Genomic DNA, 21,714 nt, shown 5'->3' on the forward strand with positions numbered 1-21,714 from the left:
GAACCTTTGCTGCCGTTGTTCGCACAGCAACTAGTGAGCCCAGCTTCCTCTGCAACACAGACGCGTTAACCATCATTATGTGGACATTAGAAGGCCTGCGCCGTACCCCATTCTGTAGCGGGGCCACGAGAGATGTATGGGGGGCCAAAAGGGTCAAACAGAAATATATCTGTATCATGAAATAAATACCTTAAATGACTCATTAAATGATCTAATATGCATTTTAAATGGTGAAATTAAATAATTAAATAAATATTATTTTTAGAAAAGAAATGTATTTTAAAAAATACATAGAATTATTTGAATCTCTATGTATTTTTAAATTAATAGAGGGAAATAAGATAGTGATTGCAGGAACATAATCCCATGGTGGGAGTGTCTTGTTGTCAGGGTAATTTGATACAGGAAAGATAGGTGCGCTTCTCAGAATTGGAGTGGAAAGACTGTAATGTTCCATGAAATCCAAATTGCGGTGCCATACACACGAAAGACCAGATCTCGAGCAGAAGAAGAATAACAACGCTTGTTTTTAAGGAACACAGTGAGGAGAGATTTGTCATTTTTTTCCAATGGGGATAATTAATCTCACAGGGAAGACAAGAAGGATACTTCGACTCTGGCTTCTTTTGGTTCTTTTTGTCTCTCTTCTCAGCTCGACGTCGCCCCCTATGAGGCTGTAGTGAAAACTGTACCTCTTAGTGAAACAGCTCTTCTGATGGAGAGAAAATGGGATGGAAAAAGGGGCAACTAAGGGTTTGTCAAAGCTTTGTGAATGTTACAAATAACATTGATGCATCTCTCTTAAATATTTTATATAATTACTGCAAAACTTTGGTGATTTTAAGCATTTGTTTTAGCAAAATTTTTAGCAAACTGGAGAAGTTTTTTAGTCAAATTTTAAGATGTAGGCTTCTGAGATTGAAGAACTAGAAAATTATTTAAGGAATTTTTTTTTTTTCTTAATTTCACACAGCATAAAAAGGTTTTCTGTGTTTATTATACAGTGCATTAATGGTCTTTATCAGCCTAAGCAAAAGGAAACACAAACAAGTTCTGAACGTCAGACTTTTTATTTAAAAAAAAAAAAGAAATAGTAAAACAAACATTGAAACAGTGTACTATTAGTACAGTCCCATATGACAAAATGAGTTATGAAAACAAACCACATAAATGATGTGTCTTTGATATGTAATAAATTAATCAGCAAAACAAAAGTAATAAAATGCTTATACATCGGTGCTGCACAGGAAAATTTTGAAACTCCAAATGCTTAAAAAAAATCAAATCTTACAATTTTAAGACACCTGAGAATATAAATATAAAAAAAAACAGCCATTTGTAGCTATTATTTAATTCCACAGTTCTTCCAAATGACCTTAACTAAAGCTTTAATAGGAGAGCTTTTTTTTTTTAAAAAAAACAACCAACATTGTAGAAAAATGAGCCATCATAAAACATAAAAATACAGCACATCCACTTCCTGTACAGTGTGCATAACTGAATTAGTGTGGTTGAGATATCGTTGCCCCTCAAAGCAGAAAAGAAAATAATAATAATATAAAAAAAGAGATTCATCCAAGGCTTAAACCCTTTATTAGAAAAAAAAAAAACCCTGCTGTAGCCAAAGCCTAAAGGAAGTTGAATGATTTATCTGTCGGAAAGGACTTCAGCAAACTTTGGAAAACTAGAGGCTAAATGACAAGCTGGGAATACTGGAAAGAAAGGGTTGGAGGGAATCTGCACCGACGCTGCAAAACAAAGTAAAACTGTGAGGTATGTTCTTGTGATTTTATAGCTATAAGAGTCAGCTGACTCGTCCACCTGCCATGAGAGACAGAAGGACATCTGAAAACAGAAGTAGATTGTGTTTGTTCCTTTTGTTTTAAACAGTCCGTGTGTTCGTAGGTTACTGCCAGCAGTAAACCTCCTTCAGAAAAAAAAAAAGTGTATAAAAATTATCAGTGTTGCTTTGTTTTTTTTGTTTTTTTACTTCAACGGGTTCCCACTGACACGGAACCGACATTGAACTGCTGCCGTTTGTGAAAAATAGAGAGGAAGACATCTTGAATCGGAAGAGATTACGTTGGAGGATCAAGGTACAACAATCATCTACGGAAGAAATTCCACAAGAAGAAATGGCCTGGATAACTAAGTTAGACTAAAAAAGAAAAACAACAAAAATAATAAAAGCAACGACTACCCGGTTCGTTTATCTCGCTTTTTAAAGCAAATGGGGAAAAGGCAGTTTTATTCTCTTTTTATACAAACCATTTGTTATAAACATTAGCAAAGTTTCCACAGTGCGTGCTTGTAGAGACTCAGTCACAGTGCAAGCCATTCCACTCTTCAGCCATGTGCATCTTTCAGGGAAAAAAAAAAAAAAAGTGCCATCTTGCATGTTTCTGATGGAATATCCACCTTTGTGATGATGCAGCTGTAAACACGGTGAATAAGTAGTCATGACGATGCTCAAGGCTTTCAAACGTCTCCCGATAGACCTGGTCGCTGAGACAAAAGGAATGTGGGATAAACAGTGCAGGGATCACTGACACGAAAGACTGACTGGCTTCACCTTGAGCAAAAACTCCTGAACATGCGTGGCCCGGTTACTGGTACCAAAGTCCGCTTTTCAGAATGACTCAAATTTTCAGTCGCGAAAATTTTTCGGTTAAAAGCCCCTTACTTGTGATGCAACAGGAAGTGGCGCAGTGAACCTGTTGCTCCAAACTGCGCACACTGCCCGCTTCGACAGCAACAATAAAGCACCCAACCAAAAGGTAGCGCCATTCACACAAAACAGCTAAATCTTGAGCAGAAGAAGAAGAAGAAGAAGAACAACAACAACAACAACAACAACCAGGCTTATTTTTAAGGAACGGAGCGAAGAGAGATTTGTCATTTTCCCCGTGGGGATAATTCATCTCGCAGGGAGGAGGATACAACGAGTCTAGCTTCGTTCGCTTCCTTTTTTTTGTTTCTTCCCAGCTCTACGTCGCCCTCTTGAGGCTTTAGTGAAAACTGTGTACCTCGGAGTAAAACGCCTGTTCGGGTGGAGTATGAAAAAGGGGCGCGTGCTCACCTGCTAAAGGTATGTCAAGGCTTTTTGAATGTTACAAATAACATTGACGTATCTGTATTTTTCAATAATTACTACAATACTTTGGTCATTTTTAGTCTTTACTTAAAAATGTAATGCCGGCTCCTTCTTATTCCTGAATGATTTGATTTTCTTTCTAATGTTTTGGAGGGTTTTATGCGACAGGTTTTAAACGTTTTATTTGGTACGTTTTCGTTTGACAAAAATGGTTCTGGGTTACTTTTGCTGCTTCGCCATTTTGTTCCCCGATATAACAGCCAGGAATTACAGTTCCCATCCCTCTACTTATAGTTGCAGTGGGTTTACGATAATTTGTGCATTGAGTCGGGAAAAAGTAAATTAATGTAACCCAAAATGGACCATATGCTAATTAATGTGCGCAGTGCGCAAAGTAAACTAGTAGCAACTTCATGCTGGTAAATAACATGTATTGTACCCACAAAACCTGTTTTTCCCTACAAGTTATAACTGATATCTATGGAGGAGGATTAGGGCCTCTGGGAAATAATAATAATGAATGAAAATCTGACTTTAATCCCAGAATTCCAACTTTATTCCCAGAAATCTGACTTTATGAATCCTTTTTTTTTGCCAGTAGCCATAATACTCTAGTGAATGTCTAGCTGTAACAGTGTAGGAATGAACTGCATGTTCTTTCTTCTCCACTGAAATTTTGACTGAAGAGTGATGAAAACTGTAACTATGCATAATGACAAAGCAGCAAAGCAAGCAGCACCAGACTGAACTTATTAGGCTAATAAAAGCTGCTGTCACTGTTTTTTTTGTTTTGTTTTGTTAACACATCAGGTCTGACAATGTAGCAGTCAGAATTTCGTTTTCGTTTGGTCAAGTGATTGCAGTCATGTTTTGTTTGCATCTTATTACTGACACCAGCTCTTCTTCAGTGCCGATGATCCAAATGCCTAGCAACCATGTTTGGATTTCCACACAAATAACAAAACAAAACAAAAAAAACTGTTGCAATCAGATTATTCTTCCAGTGGGACCTGTAAGACTTGTTTATCTGCACTGGAAGAAAAAGAAGTTGAAGAAGATGGAAAAAAAAAAATCCATCTGGCACACCTGATCCCACGCACTTCCACACATTCTACCATCTGGTCTGACAAAGCCAGAGGATCGAATGCTTTTAATCTGAAGGCAGCACCGAGCTAAACACACATCCGTTCTCTTCCCCGCCGAGAAAAGTAAAAAAAAAAGAAAAAAGTCCAACTTTTACACACGCACACACTTACAATTTCAATCACTATCCTTTCAAATTATAAAGAGAAAAAAAAAGAAAACAAAACACACACACCAACTCTCACTGGCAATGCCAACCTATCTAGCATAATATTACCCCTAATATAAGGACTACATGTATAATTTCTGCTGCTAGTAGCATTACCATTTATTCTACATTAAAAGCTTAAAGCTTATATACAATTGCATCAATATTAGACATAACACTGCTGCGTATTATGTGAAGATAATGATTCTAGCCTTCAGAGTGGTGTGCAAACTGCTTGTCTACAGAGGTGTGTTCTGCTTCCCGACCAAACGATGCGATCGGATGGAAATATCGACAAGATATCCCACATATAGTTACTACTAATGAATAAACATGAATGGTTCATCGCTAGGACTCAAAAAAAGCAAAGCAACAGCAAAAATAAAAAAAAGTTCTAGTCACCGCCCGGCTACCTAATATCACAAACTTAACGCTTAGCCCTAAGGATGAACCATGAGAAACCAGTGAAAATCTCAATGAGGAGAAGTATGAACATCATCTTTTTTTTTTCTTTTTCTTTTTTTACAGAAATGAAAGAAAATGTGAAAAATCCCTGCAACTTGCAAAAAAGTGTTTGAATCTGAGACGTTAGGATTCGGAGTTCTCTATGGCTTAGGATGCACTCCACCGTTCTCGTTGAAGCTAAAGAGAAAGCATCAGGACTGAAACTGATTGTGCTGCCGTGAACCTGCGTTAAACAATGAGGTATTCTGTGAGTTGTGGGGGTTTTTTTTGGTTAGAAAAGGTGGAAACAGTATTAACGTTATGTTGGAGGCAAGCTTCAGGAATGTTTCTTGGTATGATTGAATTTTACAGGTGTTTTATACCTTTAAATTTCAAGGTGGTGGTTAGGAACCAATTATGTTCTGGAGAAAATCCATCCATCTGCCGTTCTGTGGTGAATCTCTAAAAGCACTTCCTCTTTTGTTCTTGCATATGTTCAGTTTCACGCAGCGCTGCGTAATTTCTACCCGCCTGCAGTAAAGCTCTAACACCTCAGAAGGCTTAGTCCAATCTGCTGTTCTGTAAACTTCTATACACGCGTGTGCAACCAGGAATCGCAAGCGGAAGAGCGCTAGGTCCGAAGAGATCATTTTTTGGGTAAGTGAGGACTGAAATGGGGAGATTTCTTAGATGTTCACCTCTTCCTTGCGTGTGTGTGCATGTGTGTTTTGGAGTACGGCCCAGTGGATTTGATTGTAGCTGGTTGACTTTGAAACAGACATCACCTAAGCGCCCTCCTAGGTGTGGGCGGGTTGGTGGGAAGACGTGGGCGTGGCCTTGCAGCGAGCCAGCAAGGAGGGCTGGAAGTCGGGGTGGCGGCGGGCGTGCTTAATCAGGTGGTCGCTGCGCATGAAGCGCTTGTCGCACAGCGGGCACAGGAAGCGCTTCTCCCCCGTGTGGGTGCGGGTGTGGCGGGCGAGCTCGTCAGAGCGTGCGAACTTCTTCTCGCACTTGGGCCAGGTGCAGGGGAAAGGCCTCTCACCTGCAGCAGGGCGGAAAGAACCATTAAGACATTGGCGGTTTAGCTCCAATGTTACAATACAGATTAACATTCACTTACATACATTCTTATTTAATCTTAAGTCATAAAACTCTGCATGACACATGCACCAAGAAATCAGTTTGAAGCCTTTTCTTCAAGGGTCTTGCCTTAACATTCCAGGCATACGATATGCTGGTTGCCTCCATTGCCACGGCCAGTTTGGTCTACAACAGGGACATCTAGGGATGGCTTCTTCATTGGATGAGTGATTTTATTAATCCAGATTTGGTCATGACATCAAAGTAGACAGGTTGCATAATGATATATGAATCTGGTTTTGTATGACGTTCAGTCTTCTGTGTTATGATAATGTGAACTTCTATGGGTGGGGTGTGATTGTGCTAATTTGTCATCTGGAATTGAGATGAGGCTAAAATATTTAGAAGAGCATAAACCTTACAGCACTCAGTACTCAGGGGTCCAGTGGCCTCATCGTCCCTCACCTACAGAAACCGAGTAGAGGGAACCCCGCAAATACCCCAATCCCTGGTCGGAGACCAGCAATCCACAGCATACCTAGAAAGACTGAGGAAGTAAAGGGAACCGTGTTATCCCACCCCATTGGACAGCCCCCAGGGTGAACAAGGGGCTGGGCCATCCTCTGGGATCCAATTCAAGCCGGACCAGAATATCCTCACCATCGTGGAGCGAGCCACTCCACCAGAGACTGTGAGGTTGTCCACACCAGCCAGCGCAGACATAAGGAAGCAACAGAGGGAGGCCATGGCACCATCCCACACCCAGCATCCTCCTTTCCTCGTATGTGATATGTTTACGTTACTGTGAGTAATGATACATATAAATATGTATAGTCTACAATACATTGAAATCAGGCCTGAAGGTGGTGTTTGGGAGACTCTACTACTTGATGACAGTAGAGCCTTCCCCACCTCAACCCTTTTTTAAATGCCTTAAAACTGGAGTGTAGAGTAAGGTAGTCCATTTTCACTATTTGTGGGGTGATTTGTGAAAAAAAAAGACCTGCCTGCCACAGGACATAAATTTGTACCTTTTTTAGAGACATTGAGCTAAAACGCCACAGGAGAAATTTGGAAATGCGGAGACTGAGGTTTATAGCAAGTAATGCTAACCATGCAAACTGTGCTAACAGTCATATAGCTTGCTAAAGCAGTGGTCTCAAGTTCCACTCCTTCAGGGTGGGTGTCATTTAACTTTGAGGTGTCCCTTAGCTTTAAAACACTTTAATCAAATGATTAGATCGTTAGCAAGACTTTGAGAAACCTACTGCCGTTTCACTGAGGTATGCTGGACAGCAAACATCTAAACAATCAGGACACAGCTCATGAGAACTTTGAGTTTGAAGCTGGGTCTTCATCAAAACAAATATCTCCGCCACATCATTTAAAAAAAATTATTTTGTACACACAGGATAGGTGTCAGAAAAATTTTCATCCACCTGAGCCCTCACAAATTTACCTCTGAACATGCCAAACCCATAGGGGGCAGTGTAGCTCAAAGCCAATCAGATTGCTGCAGAACAAATACGACTTCCTATTAGGAATTAAACATGGTGCCAGGAGGTTCATTTGTGTAGACAGACAGAGAGGTTGAACTACTTTTAAATAGTAGGAGTATTAAAATATAAAGTTATTAAAACTCAAGACGATGTCGATTAGGAATTATGTCAAAGCAAGTATGTAGACATACTGGCGCATTATTTGTCACAGACTGCAATGCGTGGAACTCTAAATCTCCTTTTTCGCCAAGTGCACACGCAATCACAACTAAAGGAAGAGTGGCATTAAATGAGATTCTAACATTGACTCACCAGTTGAAAAAAACATTACCAAAGTTTAAGATGAAGAAAATCAGTGTTAGCTGAACTCAAGTGTTTTAAATAATTGTATGAACATTGAGCAATTATTAAGCTGGATTCTAAAATAAAACGTAAGAATTAAGAGTTGTGCATGTGTGCAGCGTTGATTGAATGGATGACTAATAATGTGCACAATCCAAACATTAACGGGACATTATTTTACAGTGTAAATACCATTGATGTTAAGCATTGAATACATTTTATTTGAAGTAATCTGGCTTAGAGCATAATATATTAATCTTCTCAGGGCAACAATACAGCTTTCTGTATGTCGTTTTTATCACTGTACAATAAAGTATTGTATGGAGGAAAATTAGTGGAAAATCTCCCTGCACTCTGAAAGCAAGCTCAGATTTAAAAAGACGACCCCCCATGTGGGGTTTCTCTCCTCACGGCCAGCCTCTCCTACGCACGCTGCCATCTTTAATCTCCTGCAGACGTGAGTCAAAGCCACCAGGATCAGTCGTGATGCTCTCTGCTGCCATGTTCACAAAGCCTGACCACGTTGTTGTTGGAGAACGTCCAAGTGTGAGTTCTCGCCGCGAAGTTTCCTGCCCTTGATCCACATGTTCGGTTGCTGTTTTATAGCTTAGCTTGGATTTTTGCATAGAGAATATTTAAGTTGGAAAGTAATAGGTGCAACCAATGTGGCTCATTGCCCAGGGCGGCACAGTCTAAGGGGCGGCGCTCAGGAAAAAAAGGTGTTATGGCTCAGTGTTGCACAGAAACATGGCCGTACGTCACTGATGGAGAGGAAGTTAGCGATTCATAGCTTTTATCTTAGTGCTAAATTAGAACTAGTGTTTCAGGAGTCTGGTGAGATTCTTTGTTTATTACAACGTTATTCTATTTCTGAAAACATTAAAAAAAAAGCTAATCTGTAAATATTTAATGAATTTTTTTTCCTGTAAAAATATACGCATATCTATATCTATCAATATTAAATTTCATTTAAAAATGGACAATGTACAACTCAAACATAAATGTTTCCATTTGATCTGCTGTCCCAGATGATAGCATAAGCTAATTATATGTGTAGTGAAATCTAACTTTCAAAAAATGTGTTTTATGCAGCAAAAAGTAGTCATTTCCACTGAAGGGGTATTTTCTACTGTTTTTAATAATAAACCAGTCTGTAAAATACTATTTCTGTAAGCAATTAAAGAAAACTCCACTAATTTGATACAAGACCACATGCTTACATAGTCTTACAAAATCTGGTTTTACCACAGAAATAGAGTTTGCATTTCAGTTTCAAAGTTGTACTTGTAAAAGTAAGTAATGTGTGATTCTACAGCAATTAACGTGTCAGTTTTGATTGACTAAAAGGTCAAGTCAAAGGTCAAGTCAGTTAACCGTCATTTATTCTCACCAATGCTAAAGTTAGATCATCCACTGTGGTTAACCCCCACCAGCCCTCTCTATTTTTTTGTAAAATTAAGAACATTTTGTGGTTTTGTTGCATAACTTTTCACACGTTTCAAGGTGAAATGGAGACACACAATTAACTGTAACTCACTTAATGTTGAACCGACATGCAAGATTTTGGCATTATTCCAACATTTTTCTACCTTTTGTCATTAAATTATGCCATAAGTTGTACAATAAAGTTGTTGTTTTAGCAGGATGGGCTTGTCAGGAGGAGTGTGTTTGCGTCTGGTTATGTGTGAGGCGATGGGAAGTGTAGGGGCAGAGGCAAGAAGAGGTTCGCCCATGGTCCTATTTCTACCACTTGAGCTCTATTTTAATGCTGAATTGCTAAAATTAATAGATTACAGGAAGAAATCACGTTTCCATATCCGGACGGGACCTCCTGCGGCTGTTCTAACTAAACTTGTATGAATAATTCAGAATTATAGAGGAGTGATACGGAGAAAAGAGAGAGAGAGAGGATGGTAAGATGAAGAGTCGCCCCCATCCTGCACTTGCTGCCAGAAACGTGTCTGCTTCTGAACTCCGTGTCCCCGACGTTAAGGTTTCGTCTTACGTTCATTTCATATGCAAATCCAGCGGGGAGGAAAACTTTCGTCACAGTTTTTAACGTCCAGCCCTGTTCTTTTGTTAGTTTACTTCTTTGTCACCGAGGGGAGTTCGGTTTTTTTTCTATCCCCTTCTTTGTGGGGCCACGTTTATCGAACAAACCCAACGAGGATAAAAAAAACCAAACAAAACAGCCATGCTAATAAAAGTTAGGCACACGAAGCATTTCCTACGGTGTAATTAAGGTGGGCGAGAACAAAAGCAGGGTAGCTGGATAAAGCTAGCTAACACGTCCTGTAAAGTGCTGATGTAATCAAGCGGCTGTCGTGTACCTGTGTGTGTCCGGATGTGAGCCTTCAGGTGCGATGATTTCCCGTAAACTCTGTCGCATCCGTCAAAAGTGCACTGATGTCGTTTGACGGGGGACCGCGAAGGCCCGACTCCCCCGGCCCCTCGGAGGTGCTGCTGCTGGAGATGATGCTGCTGCTGTCCGGGGACGGGTGTTGCGGAGGGGGTCATGGTCGGGGTGGTGGGGTCGGACAACGTGGTGTACCCGCTCTCCCCACCGCACGAGGAGTTGCTGCTCTCCGAGTAGGCCGACATCGGGCGGAACTTGCTGTGCAGGTCGGTGAGGATCCCGGCCACCGTCATCATGTTGGTTCCCTCCAGCCTCAGCGTCTCTCGAACTTCCCTGTCCTCGCTCGACCCGTCGGGCTCCCCGGGGTGAAGGCCCACCGGGGCGGGCTGGCTGGCGGGGGCCACCGGAGTGGGTCTGTGCAGTACGGGACCGCTGGAGATCGAGACGAGACACTCCGCGGCGAAGTAATCAGACGAAGCAGGCAGCGACATTTTTTATCTTGTTTGGTTTCGGGTTTTTTTAGTGTGTGTGTGTGTGTGTGTGTCCGCGGGGGGAAAAAAGAACGAAAAGTCTCGCTAGGAGGGGCAAACTGTGACGTTGGTCTGATCCCGACCTCGTTCTCCTCAAACTCGACGTCCAACCTGCTTCCAGTCGAGAGTTGATGCGGTCATATGGTGTGTCAGCAGTTTAAGAGGAAGTTTACAAAACAATATCAAGGCACGTCTAAAAATATTAATGTTCTAAAATCATGCTAATGCCCCGGGCCCAACGCGCGTGCCCCTCTCCGTCTGACGGTTCATTGTGTCTGAGCCTCCGAGAAAGCCGGTCAACCCACGCCCACGCACCCCCCCCCTCCTCCTCCCTCTCTAGTCCGGACTAACGGCGCGTTCACGGGAAGTCGGTGAAAACTTTTTCTTCTTCAATTAGATGTTAAAATGCTATATCCGTGTTTATTCTAACGTTTCCATAGTTGTCGCGTTCAAATTATTTATATATATATATTTATATGTAAGAAACGTGGGCACTGGTTGTTATGCGGTCGTTTGTCATATCATCACTTCATTAAAACTAACGCCACAAAAACATTTTGATCAACAAAGAATATTATATTTGACAGAATGTAAAATGCACCTCCTACTCTTTAATATAGGAGGGGGGAAAGAATAGTATGTTGACCGTTCTCAGTTGTGGAAAAAAAGGTTTGGTTTTTTTTTCATCGCACGAGAAGGTGGCGTGAACCCATACGCACATTATGGGCGTGGACCACGCTGCTGGCGGGTGGATCGTGGAAAGTAGGTGGCACTCTAGCAGCTTAATGATGGAGAAAGGAGGCTGGGATGACGCCTGTTGGGTAATTTAGTTTCTTTTTTTCCCCTCCACATCCAGTCTTAGAGGACGTGGCTGATTGGCCAGGAGTAGATAAATCCAAAACTCATCCCTGTTTCTGACAAGCTTTTTTTTTTCTTTTTTTTTTTAAATTAGGTTTTTGAAACACAATATAGACTTATTCCTCCCATCTTAGTTTATATCTACAACATTGTAACAGGTTTGTCTTCCAGCCTCCACAAGTAATGTTGCTTTTTATTAGGTGAGCATAGATCCTCCTCACATCCAAACAAACATTACGGTTTTGATTTTAAAAAACAAAAGTAATTGTTCAAAATTGTTCAAAGGCGGAAGATGAAACTTCAAATAAACAATAATATGTTTGACATTATGAAATGTCCTTGGAAAGCACAGCAGAAAATGCACCAACTGTTAAGCACGGTGGTGGGGGGCTGGTGATTGGGCTTGTTTTGTTATCACAGAAAGCTGAGTGTGCGATTTCAGTCTCAAATGTCACCCTGGGTTGGAATGAGAGACTAATGGTGTGAAAACTTTGAGCAAAATATCACAGATTTATGAAATATTTATGCAAAATGAATGACTTATTACTTTTCACTCCATGGTCCATTTCTATTGCAGCCAGAAATGATTGAAAGCAGGTGGTTTTGTGTCCCTTAAAAGCAATGGAAAAACTTAACCTTGATTCAGCTAAAAACTATTCACACCCCTTGCAGAATCAGGTTGAAAGTGATCTTTTTGTATTGCCAATATGTTTCTTCTGGCTGGAAGTAATATTGCCATTTTGAAATCCTAAAACTGATAGAGGACATGTGGAGAAAGCTAAAGATTAGGGTGATGACAAGTAGCTCTTTCAGCTTCAGCCTGATTCAGCCTAGAGAAATCACCCCCAGAAAAGAGTGTATTGCTGCAACATGTATAACGATTATTTAAGAAGTAATTAAATAATTTTTGACATGCTGTATTTGTTTTGACAAAATGTAAATAAAAATCTTAAATGTTATTTGTCAAAAAATTTATATTGTGTTATTTTTTCAAGCGATCTCCATCCTTAGTTGAATCAAAATCTTAAAAAAATGAATGAATTTTTAAATAATGTTTGACATTCAATTTTCTTTTAATAAAATGAAAAAGGGAGGGGCAGAGCTTAATTGCTTTATGCACCATACAGCAGGACATTCCCACACTTTGCCTTGCGTCTCAAAAGGAAGCCAGACCAAAGAAACGATAAGCTGGGAAAACTTAGAGAGGTTTTGAAATGATCACTCTTAAGAGCTGGTTACCCGGTAACCTGCCCTGGTCCAGTCAAATGTGAGACCATCTCTCCCACAGTGGAGGATTGGTACAAATCAGGTCATGCAACATAATGACCCTACAATCTACAACAAAGTGTCTGAAGAAGAAAATGGCAGGGTTAGTGTCTTGTGAAATAAAATCTTTGCTTAGCATAATGCTAACAAACAATGCTGTGGTGTGTCTTTGTTAGTTAATTGCTAATGAACGATGCACATCAGCTAGCTTGGCCTTTTTCTATTCTTGTTGCATAAAAACATGATAAAAATAATAAGTCTTGTGTCTGTCAATTCTATATGCACTATTTGTTTGTTAATTAAAGGATCAAAGGCCTGCTGATCAAATATACTATCTAGCTGTTACAAAGTGTTCCAGTTACCTTATCCAACACTTCCTATGTAAATACCGCTTCATTAGATGTACAGCAGGGGGGTACAAACTCTTTGTGGCATGGGTCAAAATTCTCAAGTCAAAAGTGATTGGAGGCCAAAAACATGAGAGTTTTGAAAACTAAAAAAATAACAAAACAAGTTTTGTTAAGATTTTTTTTCAGACTTAGCGTGCAATATTTTGATTAAAAGAATAAGGTAGTTATAGCCTACCTTATTCTTTGTAGGAAATGGATGGGCAAATTATTGTAGATCAAAACACAAACAAGGTTTTGCCTTGTTAAAAAGAAATCTCAAATAAATAGATATTTTTGAGGCCGACTCTTTTCTATTTTCTTGGCCAAGAAAATAATTTTTTGTCGATTTTTATCAACAAAATGCAGGATTCGGGTCACTCTTTCGTCAGGTTTTCCATCAGGATTGATGTAGCAGAGATTTATGGGATGTTATTTATTTCTGATTTAAACTTCTCTGCATCTTCCTCCAGTCTGCTGTGTTGTTTGGACTGCATGCTGTTTGTTCTCCAATTTTCTCTAACAAAACCTGTGAGGCCAGAAACAGAAGAGCTGGATTTACTGAGTGTAATTCCACACAGGTAGAATCTATTTGCTAACTATGAAACTCAAAAGCAATTGGTTAGACTGGAATTTATGTAGTATTTCTGTGTAAAGTGGAGCAAATGCTTGCAACAAATTTTGAAATGTCTTATTTTCCTTCCTCTTCCCAATTATCCACCATTTTCACATAAAATCCTTATCAAATACATTAAAGTTCTGTGGTGGTAGCATGTCAAAATGTGGAAAAGTCCATGGATACTAGTACGTTTACAAGCAGATGTGTGTTCCATATACTAAACCTACATTTTCTCTACATATGTGCCTCATGTGTCCAATTTGGCCACACATCTTCATGTGTTTTGAGTCTCGAGGCCTCGCCAATGATTGGCCTGTTGAGTGTTTGTAGCTTTTAGCTCGGGAGCTGCGTCTTGATTGGCCGCTTTGAGCAGGATGGGTCACAGTGGAAGTCCACACATACAAGCCCGGTCATTGAGTTAAGCGAACAGAGCTTGGCTTTCATCCCTCATGTACATGTCAGGGTTGCCGAGGCTGCCGGACCTGCGCTGACTCTGGGTTGCTATGGCCGTGTCTGTGTTGCTGCTTGCTTGTCCACGTGTTATTTTGATTTTTCTACTTCTTCATGGTAAGAGTTGAGATTTTTTTATTTCATGTTAATGTTTGTGGAGAAATTTGAGATCATGACATGAGACGTGAGAGCGTTTATCATCACTACTTCTTACCTTAAAGTTAAGTGTTTTTTTTTTGTTTGTTTTTGTTTTTCTATTGGACCTTATGTTTAGTAGGTGATTGTCTTCTGGTGGAGCCAATCATCTGTGACACAAGTTGTCTCGGTGAGATATTATTTTCTTGCACAGGATAAAGTTGTTTAAAATAGTTGCATGCAAATAAGGCTAAAAAATGGGATTAATTGATAATTGAAATAATCGTCAACTAATTTAGTGATCGATTAATCGTTAGGTGGAGCATAGAGACTCTAAGGAAGGCCATTTGCTGAAAGAGCAACACTGTAATTGAGTAAAAACTGTACAAATATATATACATTTTGTAATGAAGATAAAAGCTCTTTGTATGTAAAAATGTTCTACCCAGAACTCCTCAAGTAGGAAAAATTGAGCTCTGCCTGGCTCAAAATTGTAAAAAAAAAACTCCCCAAAAAACAACCCTACAGTTTAGCACCCTTTGCTATCCAAATATTAATCAATTAATCCAAAAAGTAATTACCAGAGCAGTCCCACACTGTACTGATGACATAATTGATGTTAATTTGAGCAGAAAGGCCTGAACTTTTCACATGTTGATGTTAGAAGTTCTTTTTAGCTGCAGATGCATCCTTTGCTACAAATGATCAAGTCTTCACTAAAAAAAAGCAGTTTTATTGAATTTATGCAGCAAACTGCTTATTTTCATGTTTGAAAAATGAATTGAATTATTTGTTTATTTGCACTCTTGTGTATTTCTGATGTTGCATAAAACAGGCTTAAATGCTGAAATGAAAAATCTGCAGAATGTGTCAAGTTTTTATGTGATTAATCATCAGAAGAACTGATTAATCATTAGAAGAATTGCTAAGTAAAATAATTGTTAACTTCAGCCTTACATGCAAATACACCAATAATGAAAAAAAAGTTGTTGTTTTTTTTCTTTTCCAAAAGTAGGAACTTATCACTTGATTTTTTAAAATGTTCTTTCTAATTCTACACCCCTAGGGTCTCAGAGCACTGACTTCTCCGCTCAGAAAAGTGTGAGATACACCTACAGGTACAGCGCGGCCATCAGCACCACCCTCCATGGCTCGGGTGGAGGCCGGAGTGGCCTGGCCCTGGAGTGCGTGGTGGACATCGAGGCGGTCTCCCACTGCCACCTAACCATGCAGGTCGGCTCTCGCTCAAAGCTGCTCTGAGCCGGCTATCTAAAAGCATGTTGTGTTGTGGTTTCAAGTGTCTGTCTGTCCAACAGATAAGAAATTCCCAGATAAAGCGTATGTCCCCTCAGAGGGAACACTCTGTCCTGCATCTAAAAACTTTGAGGTAAAATCCTGTAAAGGTTTTTTTTTTAAAATTATTATTATTATTTTAACTCATAGTTGTGTCTGCGCTCTGTTTGCTGCAACCTTATACCCCCTTGGAACGCTTCAGCTACGATTCCTATTATAGGGATACTCGGTTCAGATGTGCCTCTTCTATTTGTTCTCTTGTCTTGGGAGGAGGATGAGGGGGAGGAAGATGGGCTCATCTGGTGTTTTTGTTTCCCAGGGAGTCACTGGAGAGAACGCGCCTCAAGTTCTCTCTCCAGGGGGGAAAGGTCACAGCCCTCTGCCTCCAGGAGGGGGAGCAGGTGTGGGCTCTCAACATTAAACGGGCTTTACTGAGCATGCTCCAGACCTCCCCCATGGTCGCCAAATTCAGAGAAGAGACAGAGGTGAGCGGACGGAGACGACATGAGTCTGAACTGATTCACGTTTTCACAAATTTCGCCGCAGTTCACTGGGATTTGACAAATAACTATTTCTGTGGCCCTAAAACGCAAACTACTAACGTATGTTTGTCTACATACGTACAAATATCTTATTACACTTGAAAGTTACTTACAAGTAACTTTTTAGCAAGATATCGAAGCTTGTCTTAAGTCAATAACTTCTTAATATTGATGAGAAGGTTCTAGCTCCACTGGCAAATTGTTTCGCTTATGAAATGGGAAGAATGTCTTTTGTGAATTTATCTGCCAGTGGAACTAGCCCTTTTTCATCTATATTAATAAAATTACTTCTGTTGCGCTGTTCATTTAAAGGACTTGCACCGATGTTTTTTCTCAGACTGATGTTCATGGAACATGCACCAGCAGATACGAGAGGCGAGGACCAACACTGCTGAAGAGCAGAGATCTGAGGCAGTGCCAGCAGTCCAGGCTGGACCGCCTGTGGCCTCATTCAGTCACTCTGACCGAGGACACAGTGAGTTCCTCTGTCCGAAAGCACGACGGTATATTAGGGTCTTTGGAAATAGAAAAAAAGCAGTGAATATCTGCCAAAAAACTCATAGTTTGAGATTAATCTAGAAACAATGTGGAAATTTGAAAAGTCGAAATTTTACTATGAAAAAACTCAGAGTTTAAGGATAATCTCAGAAGTTTTCTTGAAAAGAATTTGGTCATTTTTGAGTCTAAAAAGTTGAAATTTTGAGATTAGTCTCGGAAATTTATACGAAAGAAATGCTGTAGCTTCTGATTTTCAAAAGTTTAACATTTTCAATATCTAAAATGTGTGGTAAAAAATCTTTGAGATTTTGTTCGTGGAAAATTACTTCCTTTTTCCCATCTACGGCGACGTTAAAACATCGTCGTGCTGAACTAATTTCAACAAATAATTTTATTTTTTCCGTTTGGGCTCAGGATGTAGAAAAACACTTAACTTTATGACAACTCCAAAAATAAAATATTCGGTGTTACTTCAGATGTTTGTAATAGAATATGTCATGTGATTCCCTTGGTCTAGATGGTGGGGATGGAGCTGCACTGTGTCCAGCGGCCTGGCCAGTCGATGGTGGAAGAAGTTAACTGTACTGAGGTTGTATCGTTGGCAACTTCCTTGACGCCGTTAGGGCCTGTAAAGACAAAGAGTGTGTCCACGTTGCTCCTGCTCGAAACCCAGCCGGGAGCGTCTACCGGAGCAGGTCAGCATGACGATTCTACTTCCACTCCTTAGTACAGGGGTGTCCAAACGTTTTGTCACAGGAGGAAAAATCATCAAGTAACATTTACTCATTGGGTAAAAGGAGAAAAAAAAAAAAAAAAATAAAATAAGTCCAATGCTTTTGTAGGAAATGGGTGTTAATCATTGTTGATCTAAAGCTTGAAAAGGATCTTTTTGCATATTTGCTGAATCAAAAGAAAAAACATCTAACTTTCAAAGTCTTTTGGGCTCAATTAACCAAGTAAATTCACAATTACAAAAACAGAATTTGGGTCACGTTCTTTCAAAGTTTGCCGCAACCAACATTTACATTTTATTAAAAGTCCTCTGGATAGACGTGATTCTACTTCTTATAAAGGTTACAAAAAGATGAATACTTTGTGTTTTACATAAAGTAGCAGTGTTATGTTTATCATCAAAGACATACCTGGAGTGTTGCTTTGATTCTTTCATGCATGTTTGACAAATCCTTTCATCTCCATGGCAACCATTCAGCTGTGCAAAACACCTGGGTGGACCTAGCTCCGCCTTCGAGGACGAAGCTCCTCTTCTGAGCTGCAGTTTGTGAGCTTCCAAGCTTTCGCCTCACAGAACATCTCTCCTCAATCAGCTCCTTCAAACTAGCCAGCAGTAATTAGCAAACACCTGGTCGAACTGCACATCTGCTGAGATCATTATAGGAGCTACTTCTCAGTGAAATGCTGGTAAAACTGTTGACAGGTTGACAGAGGAGAGATGTTGTAATGACTTCCTGAAGGCAGAGTTTCAGAAAGAGCAGATAAAAAAAGAGACCTCTGTCTCGTTTCTAAAGAGTAGCCATTAAATGAAAAAAGTCAAATTTCTTATGTCATGTTTCATAAGTCATATATACTTACTGTATTACTTAATATTACTTAACTGTCCTATAAATTGGCACGATGCACCTGGAAAGCACATAACACTGCCCCCTCAACATTCTCCATTGTAAAACAAATGATGACAGTAATCATTTTTACCCTGATTGAAAAGGAAAAGTCTCCATCTTCACCAACCACCTGCACTGAACGAGGCCAAATTTGTATGGTTCTTTAACTGCAGCTGGGGGCCACACAAAATCAGTCCAAGTGCCACAAATAACCCCCGAGCCGCACTTTGGACACAACCTGCCTTAGTAGCAGTACTTCCTGACAGACATGCAGTCAGATCCACATATTCCTTTGCTCCATCAGAGTCCCTGAGTCCTGGTGTGTTCACTGACCTGCAGTTTGAGGATGAAGGCCCTTCGAGGCCGACAAGTCTCCAGGAAGTTGGTCGGACTGTCGCGTTGCTATGCAGCGTTGCCTCGGATCCACAGCTGGTAACCTACAGTCTGTTTTCTTCCACCTTCATTTCTTCTGCTCCACACTGTTTATATTTAGCAGTGAATGTGAATAAAGCAACATTGCTAACACTCTGCCAGATCACTGAGTGCATGTTTGTATTTGTGTGTCATGGTTCCCCCCTTGGGGCCCCAGAGTCTCCTGGGAAGGTAATCATACTCAGTCTGACGGTCTTTCAGACTGTATATTCATAAGGGATGTTTTATGTTTTCGGAACAAATGCATAAGTATAAAGTAACATCAATCAAGTGATGGAAACAACATAAATTTAACAATGTGTCTGATCTTCTTCTAGATTTCCCAGGACTTCCTGGAGCTGGTGTTCCAGCTCAAAGACATGACTCTTCCTCAACTCAAAACACTTTGGCAAGAATCTTCTTTCAAGTGCAGAAATGACTGGTCAGTTGGTCCATAACGGCTATATTCATGCATCTTGATCGGTGCTTTAGTTTAGAATCATTTCAGTATCAAAAATGAGACATCAGCTGAAATCTACCAGTGATTAGGAAGCCATCTTGTCAGTGCAAATAAATGTCGGTTAGTTCAGGCCAAACTAATGGCATGTAAAATAGAGTGTCAAATTGTGATGTGTTTATTGTATCAACTCATATATCTTATAAACTGTGATCTCACATCCAGTAAAGCTGGTCATGGGAAACTCAGGTGAAACATAATCAAGTTGTTCTGGTGTCATTACAAACACCAGAACAACTTGAGACTTTCTGAGCGAATGGAAAGCATCAGAACAATCTACTCATATTTGCTTCAGATATCAAATATGATAGATTTCATAACTTATTCATTTCTGTGTTTTTGTCCTTCAAAAAAATCATTAACAGTATTAGCTGTGTGCATTACAAATGTGCACAAATCTTTGTCTATTTTCTGCTAATGTCGAAAAAACAAAACTTTGCAATTGCGGCGTTTCCATTAAATAAGAAATGCAATAACAATCAAACGTTAATAAGTTTGTTCCTGCAAAAAATCATTAAGAATAATGGCAGTGACGGATATAAACAATATTTATAATTCAGGATCACTTATATTTGTATGTACCCCCTTATATTTGGTAGTGGCTAAATATCTGGCATTTTGGAAAAATTGTAGTCGCCGATTTTACAGAAGAGTTATGGATTCAACACGTTCCAATGACACACAACATTTAATGAAATGTGTGATGCTGTGAGCTCTGGTGGAGCCAGAAAAAAAAAAAACTATCATCCTCCATCTACTTCCTGTCATCTTCTTTGTCGTTTCTGCCAGTAGTAACATCTGGCTGTTGATCATGTGATTCCTGTGATGCAAAAAAAAAAAAAGTGTTTCCATTGCACTTCTGTGAAACACATCTACTTTGGTATGACCGAAAAACAACCTCATCCTAACATAAAAACGTTTTAGCGAAAAATGTGAATTTTGTTCTTTTAATTGCCGTGTTTGCCACAATCTAATATATTATTGTGATTTCAGTTTGCGCAATTTTCTGGTTAATGGAAACGCAGCCACTGTTTGAAGTTCACTGGTTCAAAACAGATTTTCTTACCTCAGAGGTTAAAGGTCATACAAATGGATACTGATGTTAGCTATTGTTGACAGGCAACCACTACTGGAGGCATTACCAGCGTGCGGATCTGAAAACTGCATTCTGCTGCTGACTGAGCTGGTGCTGAATAATGAGCTGGAGGAAGGGCAGGTTAACTCTTTTCTGACCACCTTAGCCGTCATTCCGCACCCATCACCTCAGATCATTGGCTCCATCAACGTAGGACCTTTTCACCAAAGCTGCTGAGTTCATTCATGCAATATTTCACTTAAAAACTGAGATATTGATTCTTTCTAAGGGCTTTTTGGCACGCCAAGAGCTACGGGCCAAAGCGATGCTGGCTGGATCATCTCTCATCTATCAGATGTGCCAAAGGTTTCAAGCTTCCTGCGGTGAAATGCCTCAGGTTGAGTTTTTCATGCAGACAATTCAGGAAACCCTGAATGCAGGGTGTGGCGAAAAGGAACCTCATCAAATCAGAGAGGTACGACGTCTTCAAGCTGAAGTCAGTGCTCTTCAATGCACAAACCATGTCTTTGAAATGGATTGTGAAATATTTGGCTGCTCATTTGCAGATATAATTGTGTGTCTTCCAGCTTATTTATGCATTGAAATCCATTGGAAACAGTGGTGTGAATGCAGCGTCCTTTATTCCTCTGTTGAGTCACTGCCTGCTGGGCCACCAAACTGAGCTGGAGCTCAAAGTCACCGCAGTCAAAGCTTTCAGACGCTTTCCATGCTCAGCTGACGTGAGTTGATTCTTAAAACCAGTGGTGGGCAGTAATGGAGTACATTTACTTTAGTATTTTTTGAGTATCTTTTCTTTACTTGAGTATTTATTTTCTTGGGGAATTTATAACTTCGACGCCACTATATTTCAAAAATACAACAACATATCAGGGCTACTAGAGAAGAAAAGAAAAGTAAATTTCTGCCAAAAACTCAGAAATTGTTTAATTAATTTCTGAAATTTTCTAGAAAAACTAGGACATTTCTTACTTTCAAAATTTGAACAGTTTTGACTTTTGAAAGTCAGAAATTTCCTTCTATAAAATTTCTGAGATTAATCTCAAAATGTTATTCTTTTCTATAAAATGTTTGACTTTTCAAACTCAGAAAATTCCAGATGTTTTTTTTGTATATATATATACATTTCTGATTTTAATATCAAAATGTCAGATTATTTTTCTTTAATAGAAAATTGAGGGGGTTTTTTTTCCTTCCGGATATTTACTCCTTTTTTAAATAATACGCCGTCTTACTTCCTTTTGGCTCATCATAGTTTTGTAGTCTGCTGTTGCTTTTTTTATTTACTGAAGTGCAATTGGCCACACGCTATGCTCCGGGAACCAATCACAGTCGCCGCTCACTGCTAATGTTTGGAATTAGGTCATCCTCGCAAACTGTCGCGCGCTGAG

At 39.8% G+C, this 21,714-nt stretch overlaps 2 protein-coding genes across 4 annotated transcripts in view; one reads left to right on the forward strand and one right to left on the reverse strand.

The window, feature by feature from the left end:
* Positions 1–1,412: 1,412 nt before the first annotated feature.
* Positions 1,413–11,239, reverse strand: LOC116721618 (Krueppel-like factor 9). The gene is made up of 2 exons (XM_032565490.1): positions 10,081–11,239; positions 1,413–5,871 (listed from the first exon to the last, which is right to left on the reverse strand). Exons 1-2 carry the CDS (start codon positions 10,595–10,597, stop codon positions 5,627–5,629), a joined length of 762 nt encoding a protein of 253 aa, XP_032421381.1. The 5' UTR covers positions 10,598–11,239; the 3' UTR covers positions 1,413–5,626.
* A 1,350-nt stretch (positions 11,240–12,589) lies between these two features.
* The window catches only part of LOC116721567 (uncharacterized), a 64,187-nt gene continuing 55,062 nt past the window's right edge, over positions 12,590–21,714 (forward strand). For all 3 annotated transcript variants that reach the window (XM_032565403.1, XM_032565401.1, XM_032565402.1), the window contains exons 1-12: positions 12,590–14,332; positions 14,490–14,540; positions 15,417–15,583; positions 15,667–15,737; positions 15,963–16,128; positions 16,523–16,660; positions 17,201–17,378; positions 18,607–18,734; positions 19,052–19,155; positions 20,350–20,515; positions 20,595–20,780; positions 20,893–21,045. In XM_032565403.1, the coding sequence (XP_032421294.1) occupies positions 14,269–14,332; positions 14,490–14,540; positions 15,417–15,583; positions 15,667–15,737; positions 15,963–16,128; positions 16,523–16,660; positions 17,201–17,378; positions 18,607–18,734; positions 19,052–19,155; positions 20,350–20,515; positions 20,595–20,780; positions 20,893–21,045 (1,572 nt within the window). In that variant the 5' untranslated portion in view covers positions 12,590–14,268. The remainder of the gene's footprint in view (positions 14,333–14,489; positions 14,541–15,416; positions 15,584–15,666; positions 15,738–15,962; positions 16,129–16,522; positions 16,661–17,200; positions 17,379–18,606; positions 18,735–19,051; positions 19,156–20,349; positions 20,516–20,594; positions 20,781–20,892; positions 21,046–21,714) is intronic.

This window comes from Xiphophorus hellerii, chromosome 6 (assembly GCF_003331165.1).
Source record: "Xiphophorus hellerii strain 12219 chromosome 6, Xiphophorus_hellerii-4.1, whole genome shotgun sequence".
Taxonomy (NCBI): domain Eukaryota; kingdom Metazoa; phylum Chordata; class Actinopteri; order Cyprinodontiformes; family Poeciliidae; genus Xiphophorus; species Xiphophorus hellerii.

Excerpts from the sequence above, each read along its gene's own strand:
- LOC116721618 (XM_032565490.1), bottom strand. The coding sequence starts at position 10,597 with ATGTCGCTGCCTGCTTCGTCTGATTACTTCGCCGCGGAGTGTCTCGTC. Across the intron at positions 5,872-10,080 it reads TCACATCCGGACACACACAG|GTGAGAGGCCTTTCCCCTGC; the intron begins GTACACGACAGC and ends GCCCTGCTGCAG.